The sequence below is a fragment of the Umbelopsis ramanniana genome, assembly GCF_025399195.1.
Source record: "Umbelopsis ramanniana AG unplaced genomic scaffold K450scaffold_99, whole genome shotgun sequence".
Taxonomy (NCBI): Eukaryota; Fungi; Mucoromycota; class Umbelopsidomycetes; order Umbelopsidales; family Umbelopsidaceae; genus Umbelopsis; species Umbelopsis ramanniana.
The window spans coordinates 1-22,777 of NW_026252185.1; the positions used below are offsets into that span (position 1 = coordinate 1).

Genomic DNA, 22,777 nt, shown 5'->3' on the forward strand with positions numbered 1-22,777 from the left:
CTTATTATTGTAATTGACATGATGGAATGTAAGAAAAAATGATGGACTGCTGAAGATGCGAGATATAAAAGTTGATTAATAGATGTAGATATCAGCATTGGTGAACACAAGTGAAGAATGATATATGTTCAAGATCAGCGGGACTGATTCCTCCAACCTAGACTATCTCATGATTTTATGAAATTGCTATTGGCAAATAAGCAGTCAGCTCATATTGTGGTAGGCAGAGGTGGCATATTCGAAGAAAACAATCGTATATTGGAAGATATCGTTTTAATTTTTTGGCAGAGTTCAACATTTTGATACGAAGCTAAACTTATATGATGTCAGCGCAAATTATTTCTAAAAGGACTGTAGATCACGCGTGTGCTTGATGCTGAAGCGCTGTATAGGCGACAGCGGTAAAACAGGCGACATAGTCTTGTAAACTTCCAAAATCCAACATCAATTCATTATTATCTTTACGCTGCTGTAACGACTCTATTATTGTATTAATATTTTCATTCCCGATTTTTTCTAATGTTTTCCTGATGACATATTGATGAGGTTCGATATACGTTCTTGATAATCATTTATAAAGTTTTCATCGAATTCAAGTCCATGCGGTTTTATGCAACTTATACTATCTGATATAACAGAACCTTTTCGCTTACCATTAATTTCTCAATTTCATTCCATAAGTTTAGTGATATTTTCCTAATAGGCTCTTGGTTCAGCTGATGGCCAATCTAGACCCAAATAATCCATTCCTTGTTCAAAGTTGTAATGGATATCATTTCTACCAAAGAGTTCTAAATCTTGTATGAACGAAGCTATTGCAATTAAATTTAACGTTTTTATATTAGACTCATTAGATATTATGACTTGGAAGTGTTGAATTGTTGCTCAACAATTAGTGCCTGGTTCAGCTGCTTGTTCAACAGATAATAATCCTATAGGCTTGATCTTCCACCCTTTGCAAACATACTTTGTCGCCACCTGACTGCAGTAGTATATATCCCCATAGGCTGTAATTACGACACACGCATTAAACTTTCGTGGCTTCAGATAATTGTGTGCCCAATCCCATGTATTTGCTGTTGGTTTGGTTTAGTATTTGAGCCTTTTCACCAGTGACAACAGTTGATCTACCATGGCTTGTTCCATGGTAGTATAGAGAAGCAGGCGCAAGTTCCAGAAGATCAGTTACTTTTCTCACCAAAGACCTGCCCAATATAGCTTCACATGGGTACTGGGGGGTGACACTGTTTCTTTGTCTCTCCATTTTAAGCTTGCCACAGGCGTTTATGCTCTCCCCACCCAAATTTTTGTAGGTCGTGACCATCATCTACGCTTAATGTGGGATGTCTTTCCATGATAAAAAGGACGAGGATTTTATTTTTCCCATTTTTTCCCAATCTCCTTGCTATCCCGTATGAGTAATACCTCAATTGACTTGCGTCGCCTGGTGAAAGACCATCCCATTCTCTCAGCTTCTGGTGCTGCTGCTGCCGTCATTGCTGCACTTGCGGCCAAGTACAATGACCGCGCTGTCTTTCATCCAGCTCGCACCGACATCGCGCGGTATCCTGGCTGGCCACTGATAGGCAATTTACCAATGTTACTTCAGTACAAGGATAAAATTTATGACTTTTTTGCGGAAGGATTTGATGAAATCCACTCACCTACAATGTACTTCAAATATTCCTTTTTCTTTCTCTCACATGCTATTAGCAGCAAAGCTAATTTTCACTTTTCAGCTACTTGTCAGCTCTGGGAATGCCAATGCAAATCGGTACCTCCGACCCAGTAAATGTGGAGTATATTTTGAAAAGTAATTGTGTTCTTTATTTTTTGACATTGTACAAATTTGGAACAATACGACTGACTAACCACTTTGTGTTCAGCTAATTTCGAAAACTACGAGAAAGGTCCAACGTTCCACAATGCCATGAACGATCTGTTTGGCCATGGGATATTTAACGCCGACGGTGAACAATGGAAGTACCAACGCAAAACCGCTGCAAACATCTTTAATGTCAAAAACTTTCGAGACCATTTCACAGCGTGTGTAGTGTTTTCTTCTATGGACGCTTTTACCTGACGTGTGAAAAAAAAAAAAAAATTGACGTTCATTTACTCCCTAGTGTGTTCCTCTTGGAACTGCAGTATATGCGTAACGACATTTTTGATGTCGCTGTTGAAACTGGAAAAGAACTTGACTTCCATGATATCATGTACAAGTTTACCTTGGATTCGTTCATTCTGTATGTACTAAGCAACGCATGATATGGCGTGAGACTGTCCCTCTCCCGAAAAAGTATACATCTGACACTGACAAAAAATTTGCTTAAACAGCCTTGGGTTTGGAGTAGATTTGGGAGCCCTTAAGCAAGAAGAGAAAACCCCATTTGCCGCATCCTTCGATGCTGCCCAGTTGAATGTCTTTGAGCGCCTTCTTGTCCCTGGATGGACAATTAGAGAGTCGCTGGCCAAGGTTCTTATTCCTTGGAAAACTTCCATGGGTCACCATGTCAAAGTCGTTGACCAATTTGCTCGCAAAGTTGTCCGCGACCGTATTGCTGAAACAAACAGTCCTGACTATGTGGAGAAAGGAGATCTTCTATCTCGGTTCATTCAAACTACTAATGCCGAAGGCCAGACGCTTTCTGAGACTGAGCTGAGAGATATTCTTGTCAATTTCGTAATTGCAGGAAGAGACACCACAGCCCAAGCTTTATCTTGGACGTTCTATGAGCTGATGATGCATGTGGATATACAAGAAAAGCTGGTCAAAGAAATCTTTGAGCATATTACTGATGACATTGAAGATGACCCAGTTGCATTGTATGAAGCCATCAAAGACATGAAGTATGCCCATGCAGTGTACGTATTATTTTCCTATTTATATATCTTTCGTAACAAATTGCACAAACCACTCTCTTGGACTGACGTCTTGGAAACGAAATGAATTCCAATAGATTCTACGAAATCCTGCGTCTATATCCATCCGTACCTCTCAATCAAAAGTATGCGTTGAATGACGATGTGTGGCCAGATGGAACCAAAATTCGTAAAGGTGACTATGTGGCATGGTGTCCTTATGCTATGGGTCGCCTCGTTGGTGTATGGGGCCAAGACGCTCGTCTGTTCCGTCCTGAGCGATGGTTAACTGAAAATGGGGACCTCAAAAGGATGCCACAAGGACAATGGCCCGCTTTCCATGCCGGACCAAGAGTCTGCTTGGGCCAGAACCTAGCTACCCTTGAAGCGCTACTTACCATCTCGCTACTCTTGAAACGCTACAAGTTCACCCGCGTTCCTTGGCACAATGTCACATATCAAGTTTCGCTGACACTGCCTATGAAAATGGGTTTGAAGGTCTATGTTGAGAAGCGCCCTCAATAGACATATATTTTAGTTGACTATAAAACAGTACGGATAACTTACTATTATATTATAATCCGTCTACGACCTTATATATCACAATCTACTTTATCACTAACGAACGATGTTCGTTCTCACCACACATTATACTAAGTCCGCGGATTTAAAATTTAAAGGAGACTAATATATTGACACTACGGAATCATGTTTGGAGGAGATACAGACAAGCACTGAAGGGGGGGGGAGTAAAAGAAATACAAATATAATTTGTAATTGAAAGCATTCAATATAGAATTTTGCTATTTTTTAATTGCGTGTAATTCTGTTACAGGTTATCACTCTTTAAGAGCGTTCACCACGAAGACGGCGAGCAAGTTGAATATCCTTGGGCTGGATGGTGACACGCTTAGCGTGGATGGCGGCCAAGTTAGTGTCTTCGAACAAGGCAACAAGGTAAGCTTCAGCGGCTTCCTGAAGGGCACCAATAGCAGAAGATTGGAAACGCAAATCGGTCTTGAAGTCCTGTGCAATTTCACGGACAAGACGTTGGAAAGGCAACTTTCTGATCAAAAGCTCCGTGGATTTCTATAAACCAAAACGCCATAGTATTAGAGTCTACATCCTAATATGCTGAAATAAAAATAAAATGGAGGATACTATACCTGATATCTACGAATTTCACGAAGAGCGACAGTACCGGGCTTATAACGATGGGGCTTCTTAACACCACCTATGACAATGTAACAATTAGCATTATTAATATTTTTTTTTTCATCATGGTCAGGCATGTTGGATTGTGGTCATTACCTGTAGTGGGTGCAGACTTGCGAGCGGCTTTGGTGGCAAGTTGCTTACGGGGAGCCTTTCCACCAGTGGACTTACGAGCGGTTTGCTTAGTTCTAGCCATTTCAGAGAAAGTTGGGAAGAAAAAAGGGAAAGGAAAATGGAATCGGTGGGAGATTTTAGACTGCGGTAGTTGCCGGCAGTCAGGTGGGAGAGGTGGGTGACGACATCCTAATGGACCCAGACCAAACGGGCAACATTTCTATTTTTTTGGCTGAGGCCAACCGAAACGAAAAAGTGAGCTGAAATTTTTTGCAGCATCTGAATGCGATAGCTTACGGTGAATAGTTGATTGCTGAGTTTGAAATGGAGGGTGTCACTAAATATTTTTGTTCGAGAGTAGCAGAGATTTTTGAAATACAAAGTCAGCCTGCCTCCCTGCCCTGCCTGCCTAAGTCGCGTGGTGACATGCTCGAAACTTTGATCCTAGACAATGGTGCATACACCATCAAAGCAGGAATAGCTACCAATCCGGAATCACTATGGTGACTTGAATATCTTGTCGGTCTTTGTAACGGGTAGAATACTTACCTCTTGTATCGTAGTCACATTCCTAATTCTATTGTCAGAGGCAAGCATGATCGAAGGAACTTTGTTGGAGACGAGCTGAACAATTGTCAAAACTATTCCGCACTATATTATCGGCTTCCATTTGAAAAGGTGGGTTGCAACACTTGTATTTTGTAAGCTAGGTGCAGCTGGGCTGATGCTTTGATTGTTGTAGGGACTTCTGACAAATTGGGGAATCGAAAAAAATGTCTGGGATAGAGTGTTCTCCAACAACGTACTGAAGGTAAGGACAAGAGCTAGGCTGTTTGGAACATGTACGAAGAGACTTATTTTATTTCTACCTTTGACGATGCAAGGTCGACCCCACACAACACAATTTGATCCTCAGCGAACCATGCTTCAATTTACCAAACATGCAAGAGATGTACGACCAAATCGTCTACGAAGAATACGAGTTTGCTGCGTCCTTCAGAACCATCGGTAACGAGCAATGCGTTTTTCTGATTCTGGGATAGACGGCCAATGCTAACCAAGCATCCTTTGCTTCTTCGACTTGGTCTCGCTAGCTCCTAGATTATGTCTTTACAATGATATTCCATCTTTGTATGGTCAACGACAAGGGTCAGCCCCAGATTGCGTGGTCATTGTTGACGTTGGATACTCTTTTACGCATATTGTGCCATTTGTCAACGGTGCTCCTGTTCCATCGGCTATAAAGAGGTGCGTGAAAGAAGAATGGCCCTTCGATCATTCAATGCCAGAACTCTTGACTAACAAAAACCATGCCTTTATAGGATCAATATTGGAGGTAAACTTCTCACTAACCAACTGAAGGAGCTGGTATCTTTCAGGTAAGTTAACACCATTCCATATAAGCGACGTTAGATCGAGTATACGCTACACTATACGTCGTATCATGGCCATGATATACAACATACTAAGATCATGATCAGATATTACGACATGATGGAGGAAACATATCTCATCAATGATGTGAAGGAAGCATGCTGCTATGTTTCAAATGACGTCTTTAAGGACCTTTCGATTTGTCGGTGAGTGTTGAAGTAGTTGCTGATTGTCATAGGTGAGGATGATGACCCTAAACATGACACTTATCGCATACGTAGAGCTCCGCCGTCCAAGAACAAAATTATTCAGGAGTACGTCCTCCCGGATTTTACTAAAAGACACAAAGGATATATAATACCTCGTGCTGAGGATGGAAGCTTGCAAGGACGGCGAGCAGATAACACGGAGCAGATTCTTACCATGAATAATGAACGCTTCATGATCCCAGAAATCCTTTTCAATCCTTCCGATATTGGTATGAATCAGGCTGGTATTCCTGAAGCCATTTATCAAAGTGTACAAGCTTGCGATCCAGGTAAGTCACGCCACTAAATCGATCACTAGTCGTTTACATCCACGTGTTGCAATTGGGCTAAAACCCCCCATTTCCTTATGGTACGCCCCCACTGCAGATGCTCAAGGTCTGCTTTATGCGAACGTGGTGATTGTGGGCGGAAACGCAAACTTGCCAGGTTTCAAAGCGAGAGTGTAAGTTTCAGCGGCCTTTCGGGTTTGTGTACCTGCAAGACAACGTCACTCATGCATCGTATCCAACAGTCAAAATGACCTGCGTAGATTCGCACCTGCAGAATACGACGTCCGCGTATCTATACCCGAAAAGTAAGTTAAATTCGCCGAGTTTTTGCGCTATTGAAATGCCAAGTATTAATGAAACATGTCTTTTAAAGCCCTGCTGATTATGCATGGTCTGGAGCGCAGTTTCTAGCCTCAGTTGATGACGGCGCGAGGCTTCAAAACAAGCTGGTGACTAGAAAGGAATATTTAGAGCACGGCAGCGACATATGTAGAATAAAGTTTGGGAGTTTCTAGAGCTATGCATCACAAAGAGGAGGTTCAAGATAACTGGGGACCAAAAAGTCACAACGTATTATTTTGTCATTGGATTACTGTGCATAACTGTTTTCTATCGGACAGGCTGATCTATCACTGCAGTATTATCGATTTTCCTTTTTCTATATGGTGGATGAGACCCGATCCTGCTATGCCATCGTAGAAGAACCAATTTTGTATCGGAAGTTCTTTACCAGAAAGAACTTTGATGATTTCCTGTGCTAGAATTCCACCAACAATAGCACACACTGGGGAGATCTCAGTATTTGCTGTCTGTGCAAGAATTCTACATGGGGAGTTAGTCATCATACGGAAGAGAAGCATTTGCTAAACTGACCATCTTTGAACTTACTCTATCATTGAGTCATCTAAAAACGTCAGATCCTTGAAGCCAAGTTGAGGCAAATAGTCGTTTCGCAAGGTACCCAGCTCGCGCTCATCGGCTTCCGTAGGGAGACGGTCATGCAATTCTTGAAATCGATATCTCACTGTAAAGAAGTAATAAGTACTTGCTTCCATCCGTCCGCAATTTCTCAACAAGGAATGAGCCGGTGCTTACCTAAAGTCATTGGAAATGCTTTGGACACCCGTTTCTTCAGCTGTCCCTTAGTGATATCGCTCCAGTCTCGATCTAAAGATTGCACCAATGTACAATATTCCTCTACTCGAGGCTCGGAAATTTCTCTTGGCGTAGCATTTTTTGTTGTGGCTTCTTCCTTACGCACTCTGAAAAATAAGAGTCAGCCTCATGTAAATGGCTGTATCGAGTCATATCCCAATCACCACTTACTGAATGTATTGATGACTATGAAGATCACAAAAGATATAACCAAACATTCCAAAGGTATCTGCGGCGTAAAAAGGGATCTTTCTGGCCCTACAGAGAGCATCCAGTCGAATCTGTCATGAACAACGGTCAGCATCCAGTCGCCATCACACAACCACTATATTTACGACGAGAGCATACCATAGTGGGAAGAGATGCATATGTAACGCATACGATATCGAATTGTTCGAAGTACGCGTCTGGCTTTTGTTCAATGTCTTCCTTATCCGTTCGGACTGCTACTCGAGGATTTAAGGCTTGCACTTGGATAGCGGCAGCTTCGGCTCTCTAATTACATCATTTAGTCATTGCCTGGGCTCAGAACCACATAATTAAGTCTACACTTACGTTCTTGCCAATATCAGCTTCGGTCAAGAAGAACTGCGCACCAAGGTCTTGTATTATGACCGGTTCGGGGTCCAGGATGGTCAGTGACCCAATACCGGCAAGCACCAAGTTTTTACATATCTCGTTTCCGAGACCTTTGATCCCAGCAACTAGAATATTGGCGTTTCTGATTCTAAATGTCGATGAAGTGCATTAGACAGCGTTTGAGACGAAAACGAAGAGCGTCGGTGACATGGTTGCTACCTTTGTTGTGCTTCAACACCCCACAATCTGATTTGGCGATCGTACAAGGCCGCCTCGTCTATGAACGTGGAATCAATCACAATGCTGGCATTTTTCTTTTTTGGTGACTACATTCATTACCTTCTGTAATAGTTTTGTTTTCTTTGGTCGCCATTCCCATATGTGTGATGTAGTAGCGTTTGCAAAACGCAGTCGAAGTCGCGGTGTGGACCATATAACTAACGGCAGTCACGGTCTCCATAATGTACATTTTACCACACACCGTCAGTAGCACACACGTTTCATTCATCTGCCCATAACCAAGGAAGTCGTATTTTTAATCATTTGTAGCTTTATTATCATCTTAAATTGTATACATAGCTTTAGAATATTTCCTCTAAGCTGATCCAATGTACAGCTGACGTCCAACGCAGAAAAAACACATCATTGCTCAGGCATATTAGATATTTCGATCCCTTCAATGCCTTCGACAGGGAAGCCAAGAATCCGTCCATAAAACCAAAGCTCCAGCTCAAGGGTGCGAATAATGTTTTCAGTCCTCCGAAAACCTAATGAAATGCGATGTAAATAAACGACATCGTATGCTAATCATACCTCATTGCATCCATGAATTATGATCTCACCGTGACCTTCGCCAGCGTATGTAACAAACGCATTAGGAACCTTGTTAGAGTTGAGAACTCGGACCATATCTTCAGATTGAGAAGGTGGAACAGCATGATCGTCTAGCCCATGGAAGAGAATAGCGGGACATATGATATTTTGTGCAAAATGGGTTGGTGATCTAGGAAGTACGTCAATACCCTTTTTTCCATATATCTGTACACTTGAAAAAAGCCTCCTTACCGGTCATAATAAACTTGCTCTTCTTCGGGGTATGCGCCAATAAGTCCCACTGTAGACGCAACATGGTTCGTCAAGACATCCGCACGTTGTAAAATATTTTGAATTACTTACAGAGATATTTGCATTCAAACTTATGACCCTCTTGCAAAAGAAGCTTCAAGTCCGTAACTGGATAAAGTGCACATCCAGCCTTGAAAACTTCAGGTCGGAAAGTGAGACATGCACTACAGTGGTAACTAATAAATACAACATCCCATAAGTTAGCTGAATGAGAAGACGCTTGACTTACAGGGTAGTAAATCCTCCAGCGCTGCCTCCCTTAATGACCAGCTTCTCACGATCAACTAGACCTATCTCAGCAAGGTGCATTGCTGCAGCACAGCAGTCGTCCACATCAACTATACCCCAGTTCTTCTTCAACAAATTTCTATACTCCTTTCCATAACCAGTCGACCCTCCATAGTTCACTTCGGCAATGGCAACACCTCTGGAGGTCCAATATATGTAGTTTCGATCAAACTCGCCGTCCGCTCTTGACGTCGGTCCACCATGAAGCATCACTCGTAGAGGGGGTAGGCCGTCGCTTTTGAACTCTGGATTCTTGGGAGGATAAAAGTAGCAATATCCAAATCCATGCTTAGTAGGGAAACGAATTTCTTGAGGTTCAGATATATATTCTTCATCCAGTGGCGGTGACTTTGAGTCTTGCAATATTTTGACGACTTTTTGATCTGAAAGTGAGTATGCGACAAACTTGCGCGGAGCTGTTGTAGATAACGCTGAGAAGAGGGCATACTCGGTATCGCCAACTTTGGCTACTTGCACTTGATCAAAGTCAATATAAGGAGTAGGGAGATCCACTATGGTTTGCCTTTCGGTGTCTAGTATTGCAAGGGACGATTTGGATTTGCAAAGGATTTTGGTAGCATCATTTGTCAACGGAGTATAGTCAGAAAATCCAAATACCCAAGAAGGACCACACTGGTCGATTTTTATAGTTTCGGCGAGGACCTGCTGTAAATCTCCATCCTGGTACTTATGGAGATTCCAGTAACCGTTTCGATCAGTCATGGCATAAAGAGACCCATCTTTAGCATAACGAGGTTGCTGTAGCAAACAGTTCAAGTTAACAATCAATTAAACGCTATAAGGTGAATGATGCACCTTTTGTACATGATACGTGCATATCCTTACTACAATGCTTTCTCCTTGGCTCTCTCCGGCTATGCATCGCAAATCAGACACCTGCAACCCATTTTCATAAGACAAATTCGCTTGATACAGTTGAGTGAAGTCCCACGGAAGGTTAGGATGGTTATAGGAGATAAAAGTCAACTCGTCATTTGATGGATTAATAATTGGTGATGTGTAAAAGTCATTTCCTTCTGCAATTGTCTTCACAGCTTTATCCAGATTCTTCTCCAGAAGATCAATGGCCACCAGCTTGTTGACGACATCCTCCGGAGTTCCGTTCTCAATGTGCTCCTCATGGACGCAAATTATATACTGAAGCTCATCATCCACACTAAAATCTGCATATCGACACAGTCGGTTTTCAGGTACAATAGGGATGATATTTGTTGGATGACTGAGATCAATTTTGTACACGCGGCCATCATCAAAGTTGGAGAAGAACAGAGAGTTTTTTTTCACGGTGTATGCGCCGCCTCCATATTCGTGAACTTTGCTTCTACAGTTGTAGCCAATAGGTAAGATGGCCGTCGTTTCGCTAGGCTTCTCAAGATTTTGGCTGAAGATTTGTATGCGACCACCTTCTTCATTGACGCATTTTGTCCAGTATACCGTATTGGTGGACTGGTCAAACTTGACTAAGAAGTCATATTTGATGCCAGAGTCCTGACCCAGGGATGCAGCAGATACCGGGGAAGGCCAGGATCCATAGGGCTTTGTTATAACCATGGTGAAATTAAGGACGACGGTTGTTTTGGTGTATAGTAAAAAAAATGGGGGAATATATATATCGCACGCAACGGGTTACACTTGATAAGTCAGAATTGGTCACATAAAGAACCAAATTTCCCATGCCGAAATGTTGTGATTTGATCAACTATCTTAATTTTATAATGTAGCTAGGATGCATAATTAATCAGAGTATCGTCTTGTGCTATGAATGACAAAGTATTGGTTGGATTGCTGCGGAGAGGCGGAGAATCCAATGGACTTTTTGCGCTTCCTTACATAGCAGGTATTTCTTTCCTTTTTTGCCTACTGCTTGAAGGGAAGGGAAAAATTGCTGCTGCAAAAAGAGACGGCTCGGCTATAGATATCTTCACTCTCTTATGCTTCGTTGCATCATCCTGTATATACACTGACTCTTGGGTGCTGAAGCTTCTTTCTGGATGTTAGGATAATCCGGCACAGCAATTTTTCAGACTCAAAATCTGGTTTGAAAACATCCCTGTATGTAAAGTGAAGGTAAAAGTCTTCATTAATTTTGAAGATCAAGTCATGGCATTTGCATTTGCGAAATATCTATTTCGTCGCTCTTAAATTTAAATGCTGAAGCTTTGTTTATCAGTGTTGGAGTGTGCATGTCAGCGCTCACCGGCTCATTGAGCGGCGGAAAAAAAAAAGGTATAGACGGATAGGAAGGCAGGAAAAGCGCCCAGGCTAGCATGCAGTATCTCGTATACTCACTCAAACGCGCTAAAGACAGCTTCACTTGTACGTATCATGCAACTTTGCGGACGCCCTTTCAACTCTATTTCAATATTTGTTTACTTGTGGGGACCGATCAGCACACAATCCCGACACATTGACGAGTGTGCTGCCCACCGCGCGGTCCCAATCCCTTACAGTAATTGACAGCATCACAAATAATCGGAAGCAGGCACTCGGCTCGCAACCACATCGATACGCATCGAATATCTAACCCCAACATGGTATAGTACAACATATGGCCTTCGTAAGAGGGTACGCAACTATTTCCGGATATGACGGTGAACCGACTTTGCACTGTCATAAGCATGTACTTAGTGAATGAACCGCCGTCAATCGGAGGTCAATAAGAAAAGTCGAGGAGAGTATCGGAACGTACCTTGCTTTGCTCGTATGATGGCTTCCGGGAAGAAAAATACGTGATCGGCTGAAAACGTATGTTTGGCTTTGGCTTGACCACAAGCATGCTTAACACATTGAGGTTGCATCTCGCTGCACACCTTCTTTTCCATTCCAAAGCATATCATCAGACACACATACACAATTTGGAAAGAAAACATATACAGGAGAGAAACGCCAAGCGCACCCTTAAATCGCTTTTGGAATTCACGAAGATCATCAGTAGACGTAAATTGTAGGTAATACTTCACCTGCAGCAAGGGGAAGGGTTTCCCTATCAAATCCTGAGCTGTATTTGCCTAGTCAGCTTTTGGCTAGCCACTAAGCTAGTGTGTGGGGTGGATTTGATGGAACGAAATGGAAGACACTGTGTCGCAAACAGATTGCACATGGCAATAACATTTGGGTCGGTTACTCGGGCCGGTACCATATCAAGGTAGCTGCCTACCGTAAATGCCCACTTCTTCAGAGGCGCAATCAGTTTACGTGTAGGAATAGAGGGTATGATATGTTTTATTTTTTTTAAGGTGGAAGAATGGGATCAGCATTTTGGGCAATCTTAAGGTTTGCATGTACATCAAGTTATCTGTGCACGTTATGCCGTACCCATGAAAAAAATGAGAAAGGCAAACGGATGAAACAAAACAGTATGTAGACCATGCTCAGCCTTTTCTATCTTATGTTAAACGTGGATCGCGACATCTGGATCGGGAAGATGTACTGATTTTATTATACACATTACAATGCGCACCGTGTTGCATATTTTTGATACGCCTGGAGCCAGGGACACAACTCGTAATGACAGGGTAATTTACCACATATCAATTTTTTTTTTCCGACAACTCCAGAAGCAACTCAAGTGGCACGAGCCACTTGCCTACATTGCGTAACCTTTTATCCATCGCATAAGGAGAGCTTCTAGGTTCCAGGTTGCTGGCTGGCATAATGTATCTAATTATATTTTTTTTATGGGTTGACGGACCATCAAGGAAAATTTCAGGTAAAGAAATGGAGAGTTTTTTTTTTTTGGGAGAGCGAAAGCAAGAGGAAAACTATGGGATAAGTTTTTGTTTCTTTTTCGTTATCGATCAAAAATTTGTGAGCAAAGGAGAAGAAAAACTTGCGTCAAATCCAAATCGGATCATTGGTTATAATGTAAATTGTTCAAGTTCTCCAGGTTGATCGTTGTGGGTGAAGCCGATATCGCAGTTCAAGTCAGGGCAGGTAAAGTCAGGTCAAGGGACGGGCTTTTTGAATTCAAACGTCGAGTTATGTTTAGTTTGTGTTAATGTAGCAGTTTTACACTACGGTTCAGAATTAATGAGGAGTAATGGATCAGTATAAGTCCTCGTTTAGGATATACAAGATTTGTGATTTGAAATGGTGTTATCGGATAGGCAGGCAGCGAAATGCTTTCTTATTTTATTATTACCGCCCTCGCTTGACAGTATAATGCCTATCTTTTGCGGTTATAAAAAATTTCTTGATAGCAGTACTATCGGAAATGGTCGTAGGCAGTAGATCTGAGCTGGAAATCGACGTACGGTGGTGGAAGAGAGGTCCATTTTCATAGGCCGGCGATATTCTGTAGGTCAGCTTGTGCTTCCATATGGGTGGGGGGGGGGCAGTGAGTGGGGCACCCCAGGGCCCAGAATGAAAGGAAAATATGACCTCATAGAATATGATCCGAAATGCTCAAATTGTGTTGTGTGCGTGGAGAGAATAGCTGGTTGTTTAATAGAGAATTAGAGATGAGTGGAGATAAGCCTCCTGAAACCAACGGTAGGCGGGCCAAGAAAGCAGGCCGTTCCAGCAGTCAAGATATCGAAAAGCACTGGCCCCCAAAAGCCTCTCTCAGCTCCTGTCTCCCCCGTTAATTTTTTTTATCATTACCTATTGTAAGCCCACGTTTTGTATGAAAATGCCAATCGATTATCCCGACTTCAGTCAATGCTTGGTGACTTCGGAGTAAATTCGGTTTGTTTCTGGCGCCGCAGATGGGTATGGAACGATAGTGATGGTAAAGAACAATCGCAAGCTTTACGTGTTGACTGTATTTGAACAAGCCGAAAGTCGTGGCCCCTGCTCCCCTTTGTATATGGATAACTCATCCCACACACTATGCTAAATTGGAGCAGAGCATGTTATCCTTTAAGTTTACGGCTATGTAAACAGTGTCAGTCGTCTAGCCTGTGATGGGGTCTACAGCATTCAATGATATCAGCTTCTTTGTCATAAAACCTCCTCAGTCAAAACCTCAAATTCTGACTTCAAGAATTTGTAATGTGCTTTTATCTCCATCATTAAAAGGTAAAAAGATCCCAGGAGGTTAATACCCGTTCTGGGCCATTAGGGCTTTCTTTGACTCCTTTTTCGCCCCACGTAAAAAAAATAAAATACACACAAACATTTTAACTGACATCAAACATTTACTACGTCCCCCACACAACTTCACAAAGTGGACAATTATCTCCGAGCTTTGTTATCTCAGGTATTTTTCCTATCAAAAAAAAGTCACTCAGCCTTTTGATAAGTCGATTGTCATTCCAAACTAACTTTCACGTGTAACCTATCTGATCGACAGAGTGGGGGGGGCAGAGCAAGGACCAGGACCATCATGGTCTCCACCATATTTTTCTGCAAAAGCTATATAAGTGTCAGCCGCTCCCTCTATCTTTTTCTCTCTCGCACCCTTTCACTTTCTCTCTTATCTCTCGCATATCTACTCTCTATCTTGCCTTTGGCCATCTCCATTTTTCTAACAAAATGCCCTCTTCCACGGACAATAATGCTCCTCGTCCTTATCAATGCCCTCTCTGTCAAAAAGCTTTTTATCGCTTAGAACATCAAACACGGCATTTAAGGACTCATACAGGCGAAAAACCACATCATTGCGCATTCCAAGGCTGTGGGAAGCGATTCTCTCGTTCAGATGAATTGACTCGACATACACGTATTCATACCAATATAAGAAGTACCAACAAAAGACAACGATGCAACAAGACTCCTACTCGATCCATAAGAAACCGATCAAACTATATGTCATTACCTCCAAGTCCATCACTCTCTGATAAGGCACAATCCGACAATGAGAGTGATTTACAGACACCTAAAGCGTCCCCGACATTGGCCGCGCTGAAATTAGCGCCTTTGGAAAGTACCCCCCTCGATTATTATCATTATAGGAATCCTGAATCCCACACGGTTCTTCCTCCGCTGAATGAGGTACTTCCTCTTTCTGCATTTGGACCACGAGACACTGCTGCTGCTAATGCTGTACTGCCCCAGCCCCACTATTCCCCACCCAATAATACGGAGGTCACTTTACCATCCATTCAATCTTTATTCTTTTGAGCAAGAAAAAAGCAAAAGTGGGTTTGTATTCAATCCAATCTGTACAGCGACGCACACCCACGAATTGAAATCGCCACAAAAGAAAAAAATATACCAACTCACGCAACCCAAACCACACAGTTCTATTACACACTCTTGAACCCCACTCACACACACACATCATATTTCCACGCACTTCTTTTTCCTTATTTCTCTATATGTCCTGTTAAACCTTCATGTATATAACTCCCACGATCACACACATATACCACCTCCCACACTCTAGTTTCGTTTATCCTATATATAAAAAAAAAAAATTGACATTATGAACGATCGGTGTGCTTTTGGTAATCTGTTCCCCAATTGACATGTTCTCCCACGCCAGACCCTGAAGCCAATCAGCCTAAAAATTTCTCATCGAGTGGGACAGAAATATTACCCACCCAAATTTCTGTAATACCCACGAACGAGAACCATCGGGCAAATATGAAGCTACAAAAATCCACACTTGGTGACCATGAGATGTGTATATGTTTATGGGTTGAAAGCACTTACGAAAACACCGCAACGTGCCACGGGAAGCGATTGTGAATTGTTTCGCACATGCAGCAACTTGAGAACGAAACACTGCTCTAATGAACCATTCGGGGTACTTGATATGTGCAAAAGGTTCCTCTGTCTCTCCCTTTTGCTTTGCTTGTTTGTTGCAGCAGCGGAGAAAAAAAAAAGGCAAGGGTGGACCCTGACATTTGTACAACATATTTGAACGGGTGGGGTTGAAAATAGAGGCTTGTTTCTCGCACTCAACCAGAATCATTATTTCCCCAAATAACGCCATTCAGAGCGATGGGATCGGGTAAGTAGCGAAGGAAAGCGGATTCGGACAATTTTACCCCACCTTTTCTTTATTGTACAAGAATATTTTAACTTTTGTTTTCAGCCGTGAACCCTGAATAAATCCTCCATGCCCTATGGTCACACCCACCGGTGTATTTGTAAAAAGTCATGATGTGGAAGAAAGCCGCCGCCGCCAATCAGTGACTCATATCGGCCGCAGGTGGACCATGTATTTGCAATCCTGATGATGGTCTTTCCTTCCGGGCTGCAGGTGTGGTTGGAGGCCGGGTTGAGACGAAAATGAAAGAAACGTGCAAGGATTTGATAATAGTTGATGTCCAATTGAAAAGTATGATATTCGGGTGAAAACAGCGTTATCTCGAAATAATAAAAAAAGTGTGTATTGTATGTCTGTATAGTTGGAGGATGGATGGTATAAGCTGTTGACAATGTGTCTCTCCATTATGAAGGAAGGTCAGGGTTGAGATCCAGCTCCCAGAATGCATCGTTATGAATATCTTCGCCACCAGCTGCTGGTTTACCCATGCCATCATCTTGGCCTTCTTCATCTTCGCTGCTTTCGCTCGACGAATTATCGACTGCAACACAAAAGATTAGATATCGACTACTCTGTGACACCTTACAAAAGAACACCAGTTTCTTTTTCTTCCACTTACAAGTCTCTTGAGCTTGTTGCTCAGGTGGCACGTGTTGCCAATATAAGATACCTCGCCGCATACGTTCTTCATCAGGGTATGGTTTTTCGAAATCGACCTTCATATCTTTCATCATGTTGAAGTTGGGCGGTGCTGATGTGTACTTTGAAAGCTTGGATGCGTACGATAGGATATCGCTAAAGTTCATGTTCGCTACAACGATAAACAAGGACATGAGTACCGAAGACATGTACGCACGTCACACCCGCGTTATAAACTTATCGCGGTACTTACCGTCCGATGCCTTCTTCATTAATGTAAGCTCCTCTTGTGCACCACTGAGAGTCTCTGCTAAAAGCGATCGCGTCTCCTGTAATCGATTGACCACCATTAACAGTGATGCATTCTGAGCCTTGATGTCTTCTTGGATAGCGACGATCTGCTGATGTTGTCGCTGATGTTCGTCAACTACATTAAAGGATAGCGTATTAGCGCAGGTCATTTAACGCCACCGTGTCTTCCATACGGTCGCTTACTTTTTTTAACTGCCTGCTGTAACTTTGCATCCACTGCAAGAATCCGGTTTGTGATGTAGTCGGGAGTGTTTTCGATAGGTAAATTAGGCGTTTCGATCAAACTGTTGACGGCAGTAAAGTATTGTCGAACCAGAGAGGCATACTCAGATAGAAGTGACCCCACTTGTACTTTCAAAGACAAGGATTCCGCGACGTCTGTCATAGCGTCTAGATTATGTCGGGCAGCGTGTCGAAGCAAAGCAGGCAAACACAGCTGAAAATTTAACAGCGCTGGCTATTATTTTTGTGGGTCCGCAGCGTCTATGGTTTTTTGTACTTGTTCTTGTTCGGCTGAATGCAGAGCGAACATAGCAAGCGTGTTTTTCGAAATGAACTCAATGGACTAGACGCAGTAAGTTATATGATCTATGGGTGCAGTTCACCCTCGTTAACGTTAAATGTCTTGATTCCAACCTTACACTTTCGCCTCACCGCTCAGTATGCTCGCCACAAGCGGTTTGTTCGAGATTACATTCAGTTTTATGGCAAATCACAGGCCACGTCGTCGCGGACGGGTAAAACGGAAATAGAGATTCTAGCAGAGAACCACAGGTAAGTCTATCGTTCATACTGCTGGTTTCTCCCAGCCACTACATGTTATTCACCGGAATGGTCGTAGGTTCGTGAGAGACGTGGATGAAGCGGATTCAGACATTTCATGGGAGCAGAGGATTGCAAAGCGATACTACGATAAGCTTTTTAAAGAATATGCTATATGTGAGCTCAAACGGTATAAAGAGGGCAAAATCGCCATGCGGTGGCGTACCGAGAACGAAGTCATAGTCGGTAAAGGTATGTAGCCTGGGATCAAAAAATCCCACTTTGGGCAGGGTATTTAAGCTAACAGTTCTTCTTTTGTATCCTACCCTTAGGCCAGTTTGAGTGCGGATCCACACGGTGCAACAACACAGAAAAGCTGAAGAGCTGGGAGGTCAACTTCGGATACATGGAGGATGGCGAAAAGAAAAATGAACTGGTTAAACTGCGGCTCTGTCCACTCTGTTCTGACAAACTCAACTATAAGACGCAGAAACGAGCGGCAAAGGCTTATAAATCCAGTCGGAAAGAGAAGAGACGACGGAGCCAAAGTGACGATACCGGACAAGGCGATGAAGAGGTTGAAGCTAAGAAGTCTCGGCGTAGAGGTTCTGATCATGAAGAAGACATACAAGGTAATTTTATCTTGCTTTCACTTGCTCTGCGAACTCTCTACTAACAAATATTTAATTAGATCAACCAGCCCAGAGCGATCAGAAGGATAATGCAGCGGCTATTTGGAAACAACCAATCCAGGTGGATCAAGACAAAACCACGGACGAGCAATTGGACAGTTATTTTGCCGACTTGCTACAGTAATGTAGTGCATGCATACCATTTACTCTCTCAAAAAAAGTTTGTGCATTTATGTTAATATTCATTTTACATCGAAACAAAAAAACTGCATTCGATCTTGGGAAGTCAAGGGTTGAGAAAGCTGGGAGCTGTGAACGTGGGGTCAATTAAACAAATTAAATATAGTACATTGGGCAAAGAATATGTAGAAAGGATTGGATAAAAAGTTCAGCAAATAATACGATGGCGACGAGGACCTTTTTTCAGGATATAATACAGTTGTCGCTTTCGGGCCTGCTCCTACGCCGTAGGTTGAGAGGTCTCTTGGGGGTGGGTAGCAAACTCACATTAGGAGAACTGGTAGCTGCAGTCGCCGAGTAGGGTGACCATGATTGCCGATAGGATGGAATACGATTGGGTATACTTGGTAGTGGTATTTGGTGACGTTCCTTGTCTGCGAACCGGGTGGCGTTGACACAATGCGGAGCAAGGGAACGACATTTGTCATGGCAAACAATGGCACATGCTTTTGAGAAATATTAGCACATTGTTTGATCTCCAAATGATGTTGCTAACGAACGTATCTCACCTTCACAGAACATGCCATGCTTTTTGATATTCTCTTCGCAGACTTTGCAAGTAATAGCTAGAATTTCGATTAAAGAATATCAGTACAGATGTGCTATGCTTTTTTGTGGCAACTGAGATTCATAGACAGTTACTCACGTTTTTCAAATGTAGTTTTCAAAAATGAATGATGAACGATATGGACTGGGTCAATTTTTCTCGCGGGAAGAGAGCCTCTTCTAGTGTTTATCCGATTCAAGGCGTGATGAGGAGACGATTCCTTGTCCATTTCTGATTGAGTCGGTAGACAGTTATCCGAGAGATTGCGGGTTGTGTAGGAAGTCAAGGTGTTCACCGATAGCTCGTTCTCCGTAGCCCAAAGTCTCGAAACATCTCCCTCAGCAGCAAATGCAGTGGCAAGCCATTCATGTCTCAGCAGTTCCACGGCCGAAGGTCGAGAACGAGGATCCTTCTGGAAACAGCATACCAAAAAGTCACGCATAGGCTGTTGAAAGTGGTGGTTAGTTAATATTTATAGCAGATATAGATCTTTTCATATTTTTTTCAATCTATCTCTTACATTTGATATGTCATTTGGCAGCGGTGGCATATCGTCCTCCACAATGCGGTATAATGCCGACATGGAAATCAAGTCGGAATAAGGTGGTTTTCCGGTGTACATTTCGACGATGGTACATCCAAGGGACCTATAAACAGTGCAGGAGTTAGTTGATGACGTTTGGAACCCTCAGGTTTAAATGCTAATCCTGACTGACCATATATCAGACTTAACGCACGCCCCTTGAAGGTCGATGATTTCAGGTGCCACTGTTATGCAAGAATAGATGTCATTAATGCCTGATAAAAGGTTGAAACAAAGCATTCTCTCAACTTACTCCAGTTCGGTGTACCAACTGGTTCACCTTTATCCACTTGCTTCAAGTTCAGATTCAGTGAAACTCCAAAATCTGTGAGCTTGACATTACCAGTTTTGGTCGTCAAAATGTTTGCAGCCTTCAAATCGCAGTGAACCACCTGGATGGAAGTAATCAGTTGAGCATAATTATGCTTGCAGACCGATATCATGTAACTACTGTCCATCAACTCGATTGATTACTTACGTCTTTGGCATGAAGGTAGCTTAGACCTAGCAGGATTTTGACAGTATAAGCGGCCACAAGATTTTCTGAGAAAGTACCGAATGACTTCAACGTAGAAAGGAGGGATCCACTCTCCACAAACCTGATAATATGGAAAACATAAGTTAAGGGGTAATTATTTTCATGAAAGTCGAATAATAAACCCACTTACTCAAGAATCACATCTAGATACTTTTCTGATCTAACACACCCAATATACCGAACCACATTGGGATGATCCATTGACTTCAGCAATTCTACTTCTTGCTATAAAATGAAATTCTCGTTAGAACAAGTTTCTATACCCACCCCATCTGAAGCAATATATATAATTACCATGATTTCTTGATCTTCTTCATCTTCTTGCTCGATTTTAATCCGTTTGATGGCATAAAGATGTCCTGTATCGATATCCAAAGCCCTATTGACAACGGAAGAATCTATTAGGATTGGTTTTGATCATCATACATCATCATTCGTGGTTCCCACCTGTATACAACGCCGAATTGACCTTTTCCAATGCAATTTCCCAATTGCTGTTGACGTAAAAGAGTGATTAGCTCGATTTCGTTGGGGAAGTTCACCAATCTCAGTCAAAATACTTACGTATTGCGATTTTATATTGTCTTCATCATCGTACAATACAACTTTTTCTCTCTTGGGTTCTTGATAGCTTCTAGGGGAAGGTGCCAAGTCGCGTGGCGATTTTCCAGTCACACTCTCTCTAGATTTGCGATGGCTAATCTTGCTCTCAACCTCCAATACAGTGGTTCGCGATGTGGGGCTCGATTTGGATGGCATTATGCGCAATGGTGGGAGTGGAGGCGGAGACGTTCTTTGTCGTGGAGGCGGAGCAGGACGTTCGTTCAAAACATCTCGAATCTCAAGAAGCGTTTGCTGCATACCTTGTATCACGGAGGACGTATCGTCCTCATTGAGCGTCTTCTCGTCCGTCAAAAAGTTAAGACTACCATACGCACTATCCACCTGGGATCTCCTCCTGCTGTGCCAGCGAACAATCGGGCCCAAGTTATCGTCACTCGCCAAATCAGACAATGATGGACTGACAGGACTACTGGAGTATGGGGTTGAATTTGAAGTCGCTCTCTCGGTACCTTTGTATGATTGCAGGGGTTGCGTAGTTAGCTCCTCAGGCTCAGCCGTCTTAGTGGTGTGGCCAAAGATATTACGAACATCCAAATAGTTCTTCGCACTATCTTCTTTTCTAGACTGTGATTTTCGATCGGTCCTGGTATAGTCAGAGCCTGGCGCAGTGCTGGATCTTTCCTTCTTGTGGCGACGAGTCCACCGAGAGTGCTTCTCGTCACTTTCCAGGTCGTGAGACGTGTTTCGTCTACCATCCCTGGACGCAGTTGTAGGACTGGATTGCCAGCTGTAAGTGTGCATATCAGTTGGTGGCTTCGACCTCTTCTCAGTCCGCCTATTACTTAATCTTGACAGAGATAAGATGGTGTGGACAACCTGCAAGGCCAATAACAAATAATCAAGAAAGAAGCGTGTTATTCAAACAGGTTATGAATAAGACAGGAAGGAGGGGGTTTGGTTAGCTAACTTACAGCCATCATGTCTTTTGCCTCCCACAAATCAACAGTTTGGAACAGCTCAGAGTTTTGTAAACCCAACTGGTAAAGTAGATAAAAAGTATTCGTGTGCGGATATTAGAATGCGTTCTGGTCAAAATATAGATTATTCAGAATGTTGTCACAACTACTCTACCTTGCTTGCCCCTTGAAGGAAGGAGCTAATGTTTGCCATCTATTGAGCCAAAAAGAAAAAAAAAAAAAAAAAAAAAAAAAAAAACAAGCGTCTCAAAGTATTAATATATCACTCTGATACAGAGGCACCATGTCTCCTGTCCATGTTTCACTCATTACCTTAACAAAAGCCTGATCCTTCTTATTGATATGCACAACTGTACCAGCCTGAATTTTGTTCAGAAGGCTGTGGATCCAAGACAGTTTATAAATATGTGAGTGGCAGATAATCTGGTCCAGAAGATATGGCGATGCACTAACCTGCACAAAATAACACCATCCTTCAGTTCTCGGTGTAAGTCATTGCTTGCCAGAGGCTGACCCAAGGTTTCTTCCACAAAGAGTTTGGCTGCCAGAGCGTTACTCTTTTGTTGCTCGATACGAAGTCTATCAAACGATCCAGCCGTCACGCTCATACTGCCGGTCATGGTTCGCAACAAATGTAATAAATATAGAGGTGTTGTTTAAAAAGGATGGATTGCAGTTGCGCTGGAGGAAAGATAAAATGGAAGACTGCAAGCAAAGAAATGGGACACCAAAAATTCGTTCTTGTTTCTACAAATTCGGTTGATTGTTGTTTGCC

General features: G+C 42.6%; 10 protein-coding genes across 10 annotated transcripts; 5 read left to right on the forward strand and 5 right to left on the reverse strand.

The window, feature by feature from the left end:
* Positions 1 to 1,414: 1,414 nt before the first annotated feature.
* K450DRAFT_275787 (uncharacterized protein) lies at positions 1,415 to 3,387 on the forward strand (the record flags this gene model as incomplete). Its single annotated transcript, XM_051593188.1, has 6 exons — positions 1,415 to 1,671; positions 1,740 to 1,813; positions 1,887 to 2,046; positions 2,127 to 2,246; positions 2,338 to 2,865; positions 2,961 to 3,387. 6 exons carry the CDS (start codon positions 1,415 to 1,417, stop codon positions 3,385 to 3,387), a joined length of 1,566 nt encoding a protein of 521 aa, XP_051440248.1.
* A 160-nt stretch (positions 3,388 to 3,547) lies between these two features.
* Positions 3,548 to 4,394, reverse strand: K450DRAFT_262598 (uncharacterized protein). Its single transcript, XM_051592506.1, has 3 exons — positions 4,174 to 4,394; positions 4,029 to 4,096; positions 3,548 to 3,951 (listed from the first exon to the last, which is right to left on the reverse strand). Exons 1-3 carry the CDS (start codon positions 4,271 to 4,273, stop codon positions 3,709 to 3,711), a joined length of 411 nt encoding a protein of 136 aa, XP_051440249.1. The 5' UTR covers positions 4,274 to 4,394; the 3' UTR covers positions 3,548 to 3,708.
* Positions 4,395 to 4,617: 223 nt separating this feature from the next.
* K450DRAFT_275789 (uncharacterized protein) lies at positions 4,618 to 6,618 on the forward strand (the record flags this gene model as incomplete). Its single annotated transcript, XM_051593189.1, has 11 exons — positions 4,618 to 4,694; positions 4,755 to 4,869; positions 4,934 to 5,002; positions 5,076 to 5,199; positions 5,286 to 5,439; positions 5,514 to 5,570; positions 5,673 to 5,771; positions 5,847 to 6,103; positions 6,201 to 6,276; positions 6,346 to 6,408; positions 6,477 to 6,618. 11 exons carry the CDS (start codon positions 4,618 to 4,620, stop codon positions 6,616 to 6,618), a joined length of 1,233 nt encoding a protein of 410 aa, XP_051440250.1.
* Positions 6,619 to 6,641: 23 nt separating this feature from the next.
* Positions 6,642 to 8,621, reverse strand: K450DRAFT_262613 (uncharacterized protein). Its single transcript, XM_051592507.1, has 8 exons — positions 8,177 to 8,621; positions 8,057 to 8,114; positions 7,814 to 7,985; positions 7,607 to 7,753; positions 7,430 to 7,539; positions 7,199 to 7,365; positions 6,992 to 7,127; positions 6,642 to 6,925 (listed from the first exon to the last, which is right to left on the reverse strand). The coding sequence occupies exons 1-8, from the start codon at positions 8,343 to 8,345 to the stop codon at positions 6,733 to 6,735; spliced, it is 1,152 nt and encodes a 383-aa protein (XP_051440251.1). The 5' UTR covers positions 8,346 to 8,621; the 3' UTR covers positions 6,642 to 6,732.
* Positions 8,324 to 10,925, reverse strand: K450DRAFT_262622 (uncharacterized protein). Its single transcript, XM_051592508.1, has 6 exons — positions 10,097 to 10,925; positions 9,192 to 10,009; positions 9,014 to 9,126; positions 8,903 to 8,951; positions 8,705 to 8,840; positions 8,324 to 8,571 (listed from the first exon to the last, which is right to left on the reverse strand). Exons 1-6 carry the CDS (start codon positions 10,820 to 10,822, stop codon positions 8,419 to 8,421), a joined length of 1,995 nt encoding a protein of 664 aa, XP_051440252.1. The 5' UTR covers positions 10,823 to 10,925; the 3' UTR covers positions 8,324 to 8,418.
* Positions 10,823 to 11,627, forward strand: K450DRAFT_262634 (uncharacterized protein). Its single transcript, XM_051592509.1, has one exon. It carries the CDS (start codon positions 11,030 to 11,032, stop codon positions 11,267 to 11,269), a length of 240 nt encoding a protein of 79 aa, XP_051440253.1. The 5' UTR covers positions 10,823 to 11,029; the 3' UTR covers positions 11,270 to 11,627.
* A 2,922-nt stretch (positions 11,628 to 14,549) lies between these two features.
* Positions 14,550 to 15,523, forward strand: K450DRAFT_262640 (uncharacterized protein). Its single transcript, XM_051592510.1, has one exon. The coding sequence runs from the start codon at positions 14,747 to 14,749 to the stop codon at positions 15,332 to 15,334; it is 588 nt and encodes a 195-aa protein (XP_051440254.1). The 5' UTR covers positions 14,550 to 14,746; the 3' UTR covers positions 15,335 to 15,523.
* An 858-nt stretch (positions 15,524 to 16,381) lies between these two features.
* Positions 16,382 to 17,588, reverse strand: K450DRAFT_262643 (uncharacterized protein). Its single transcript, XM_051592511.1, has 4 exons — positions 17,343 to 17,588; positions 17,101 to 17,274; positions 16,828 to 17,019; positions 16,382 to 16,749 (listed from the first exon to the last, which is right to left on the reverse strand). Exons 1-4 carry the CDS (start codon positions 17,542 to 17,544, stop codon positions 16,613 to 16,615), a joined length of 705 nt encoding a protein of 234 aa, XP_051440255.1. The 5' UTR covers positions 17,545 to 17,588; the 3' UTR covers positions 16,382 to 16,612.
* Positions 17,589 to 17,653: 65 nt separating this feature from the next.
* On the forward strand, positions 17,654 to 18,897 carry K450DRAFT_262646 (uncharacterized protein). The gene is made up of 5 exons (XM_051592512.1): positions 17,654 to 17,733; positions 17,821 to 17,933; positions 18,001 to 18,173; positions 18,254 to 18,553; positions 18,622 to 18,897. Exons 1-5 carry the CDS (start codon positions 17,677 to 17,679, stop codon positions 18,735 to 18,737), a joined length of 759 nt encoding a protein of 252 aa, XP_051440256.1. The 5' UTR covers positions 17,654 to 17,676; the 3' UTR covers positions 18,738 to 18,897.
* Positions 18,885 to 22,706, reverse strand: K450DRAFT_262652 (uncharacterized protein). Its single transcript, XM_051592513.1, has 15 exons — positions 22,456 to 22,706; positions 22,315 to 22,381; positions 22,157 to 22,195; positions 21,997 to 22,062; positions 21,026 to 21,901; positions 20,909 to 20,955; positions 20,756 to 20,840; positions 20,592 to 20,686; positions 20,402 to 20,522; positions 20,177 to 20,315; positions 20,057 to 20,108; positions 19,861 to 19,987; positions 19,440 to 19,785; positions 19,303 to 19,359; positions 18,885 to 19,239 (listed from the first exon to the last, which is right to left on the reverse strand). Exons 1-15 carry the CDS (start codon positions 22,620 to 22,622, stop codon positions 18,977 to 18,979), a joined length of 2,547 nt encoding a protein of 848 aa, XP_051440257.1. The 5' UTR covers positions 22,623 to 22,706; the 3' UTR covers positions 18,885 to 18,976.
* Positions 22,707 to 22,777: the final 71 nt, after the last annotated feature.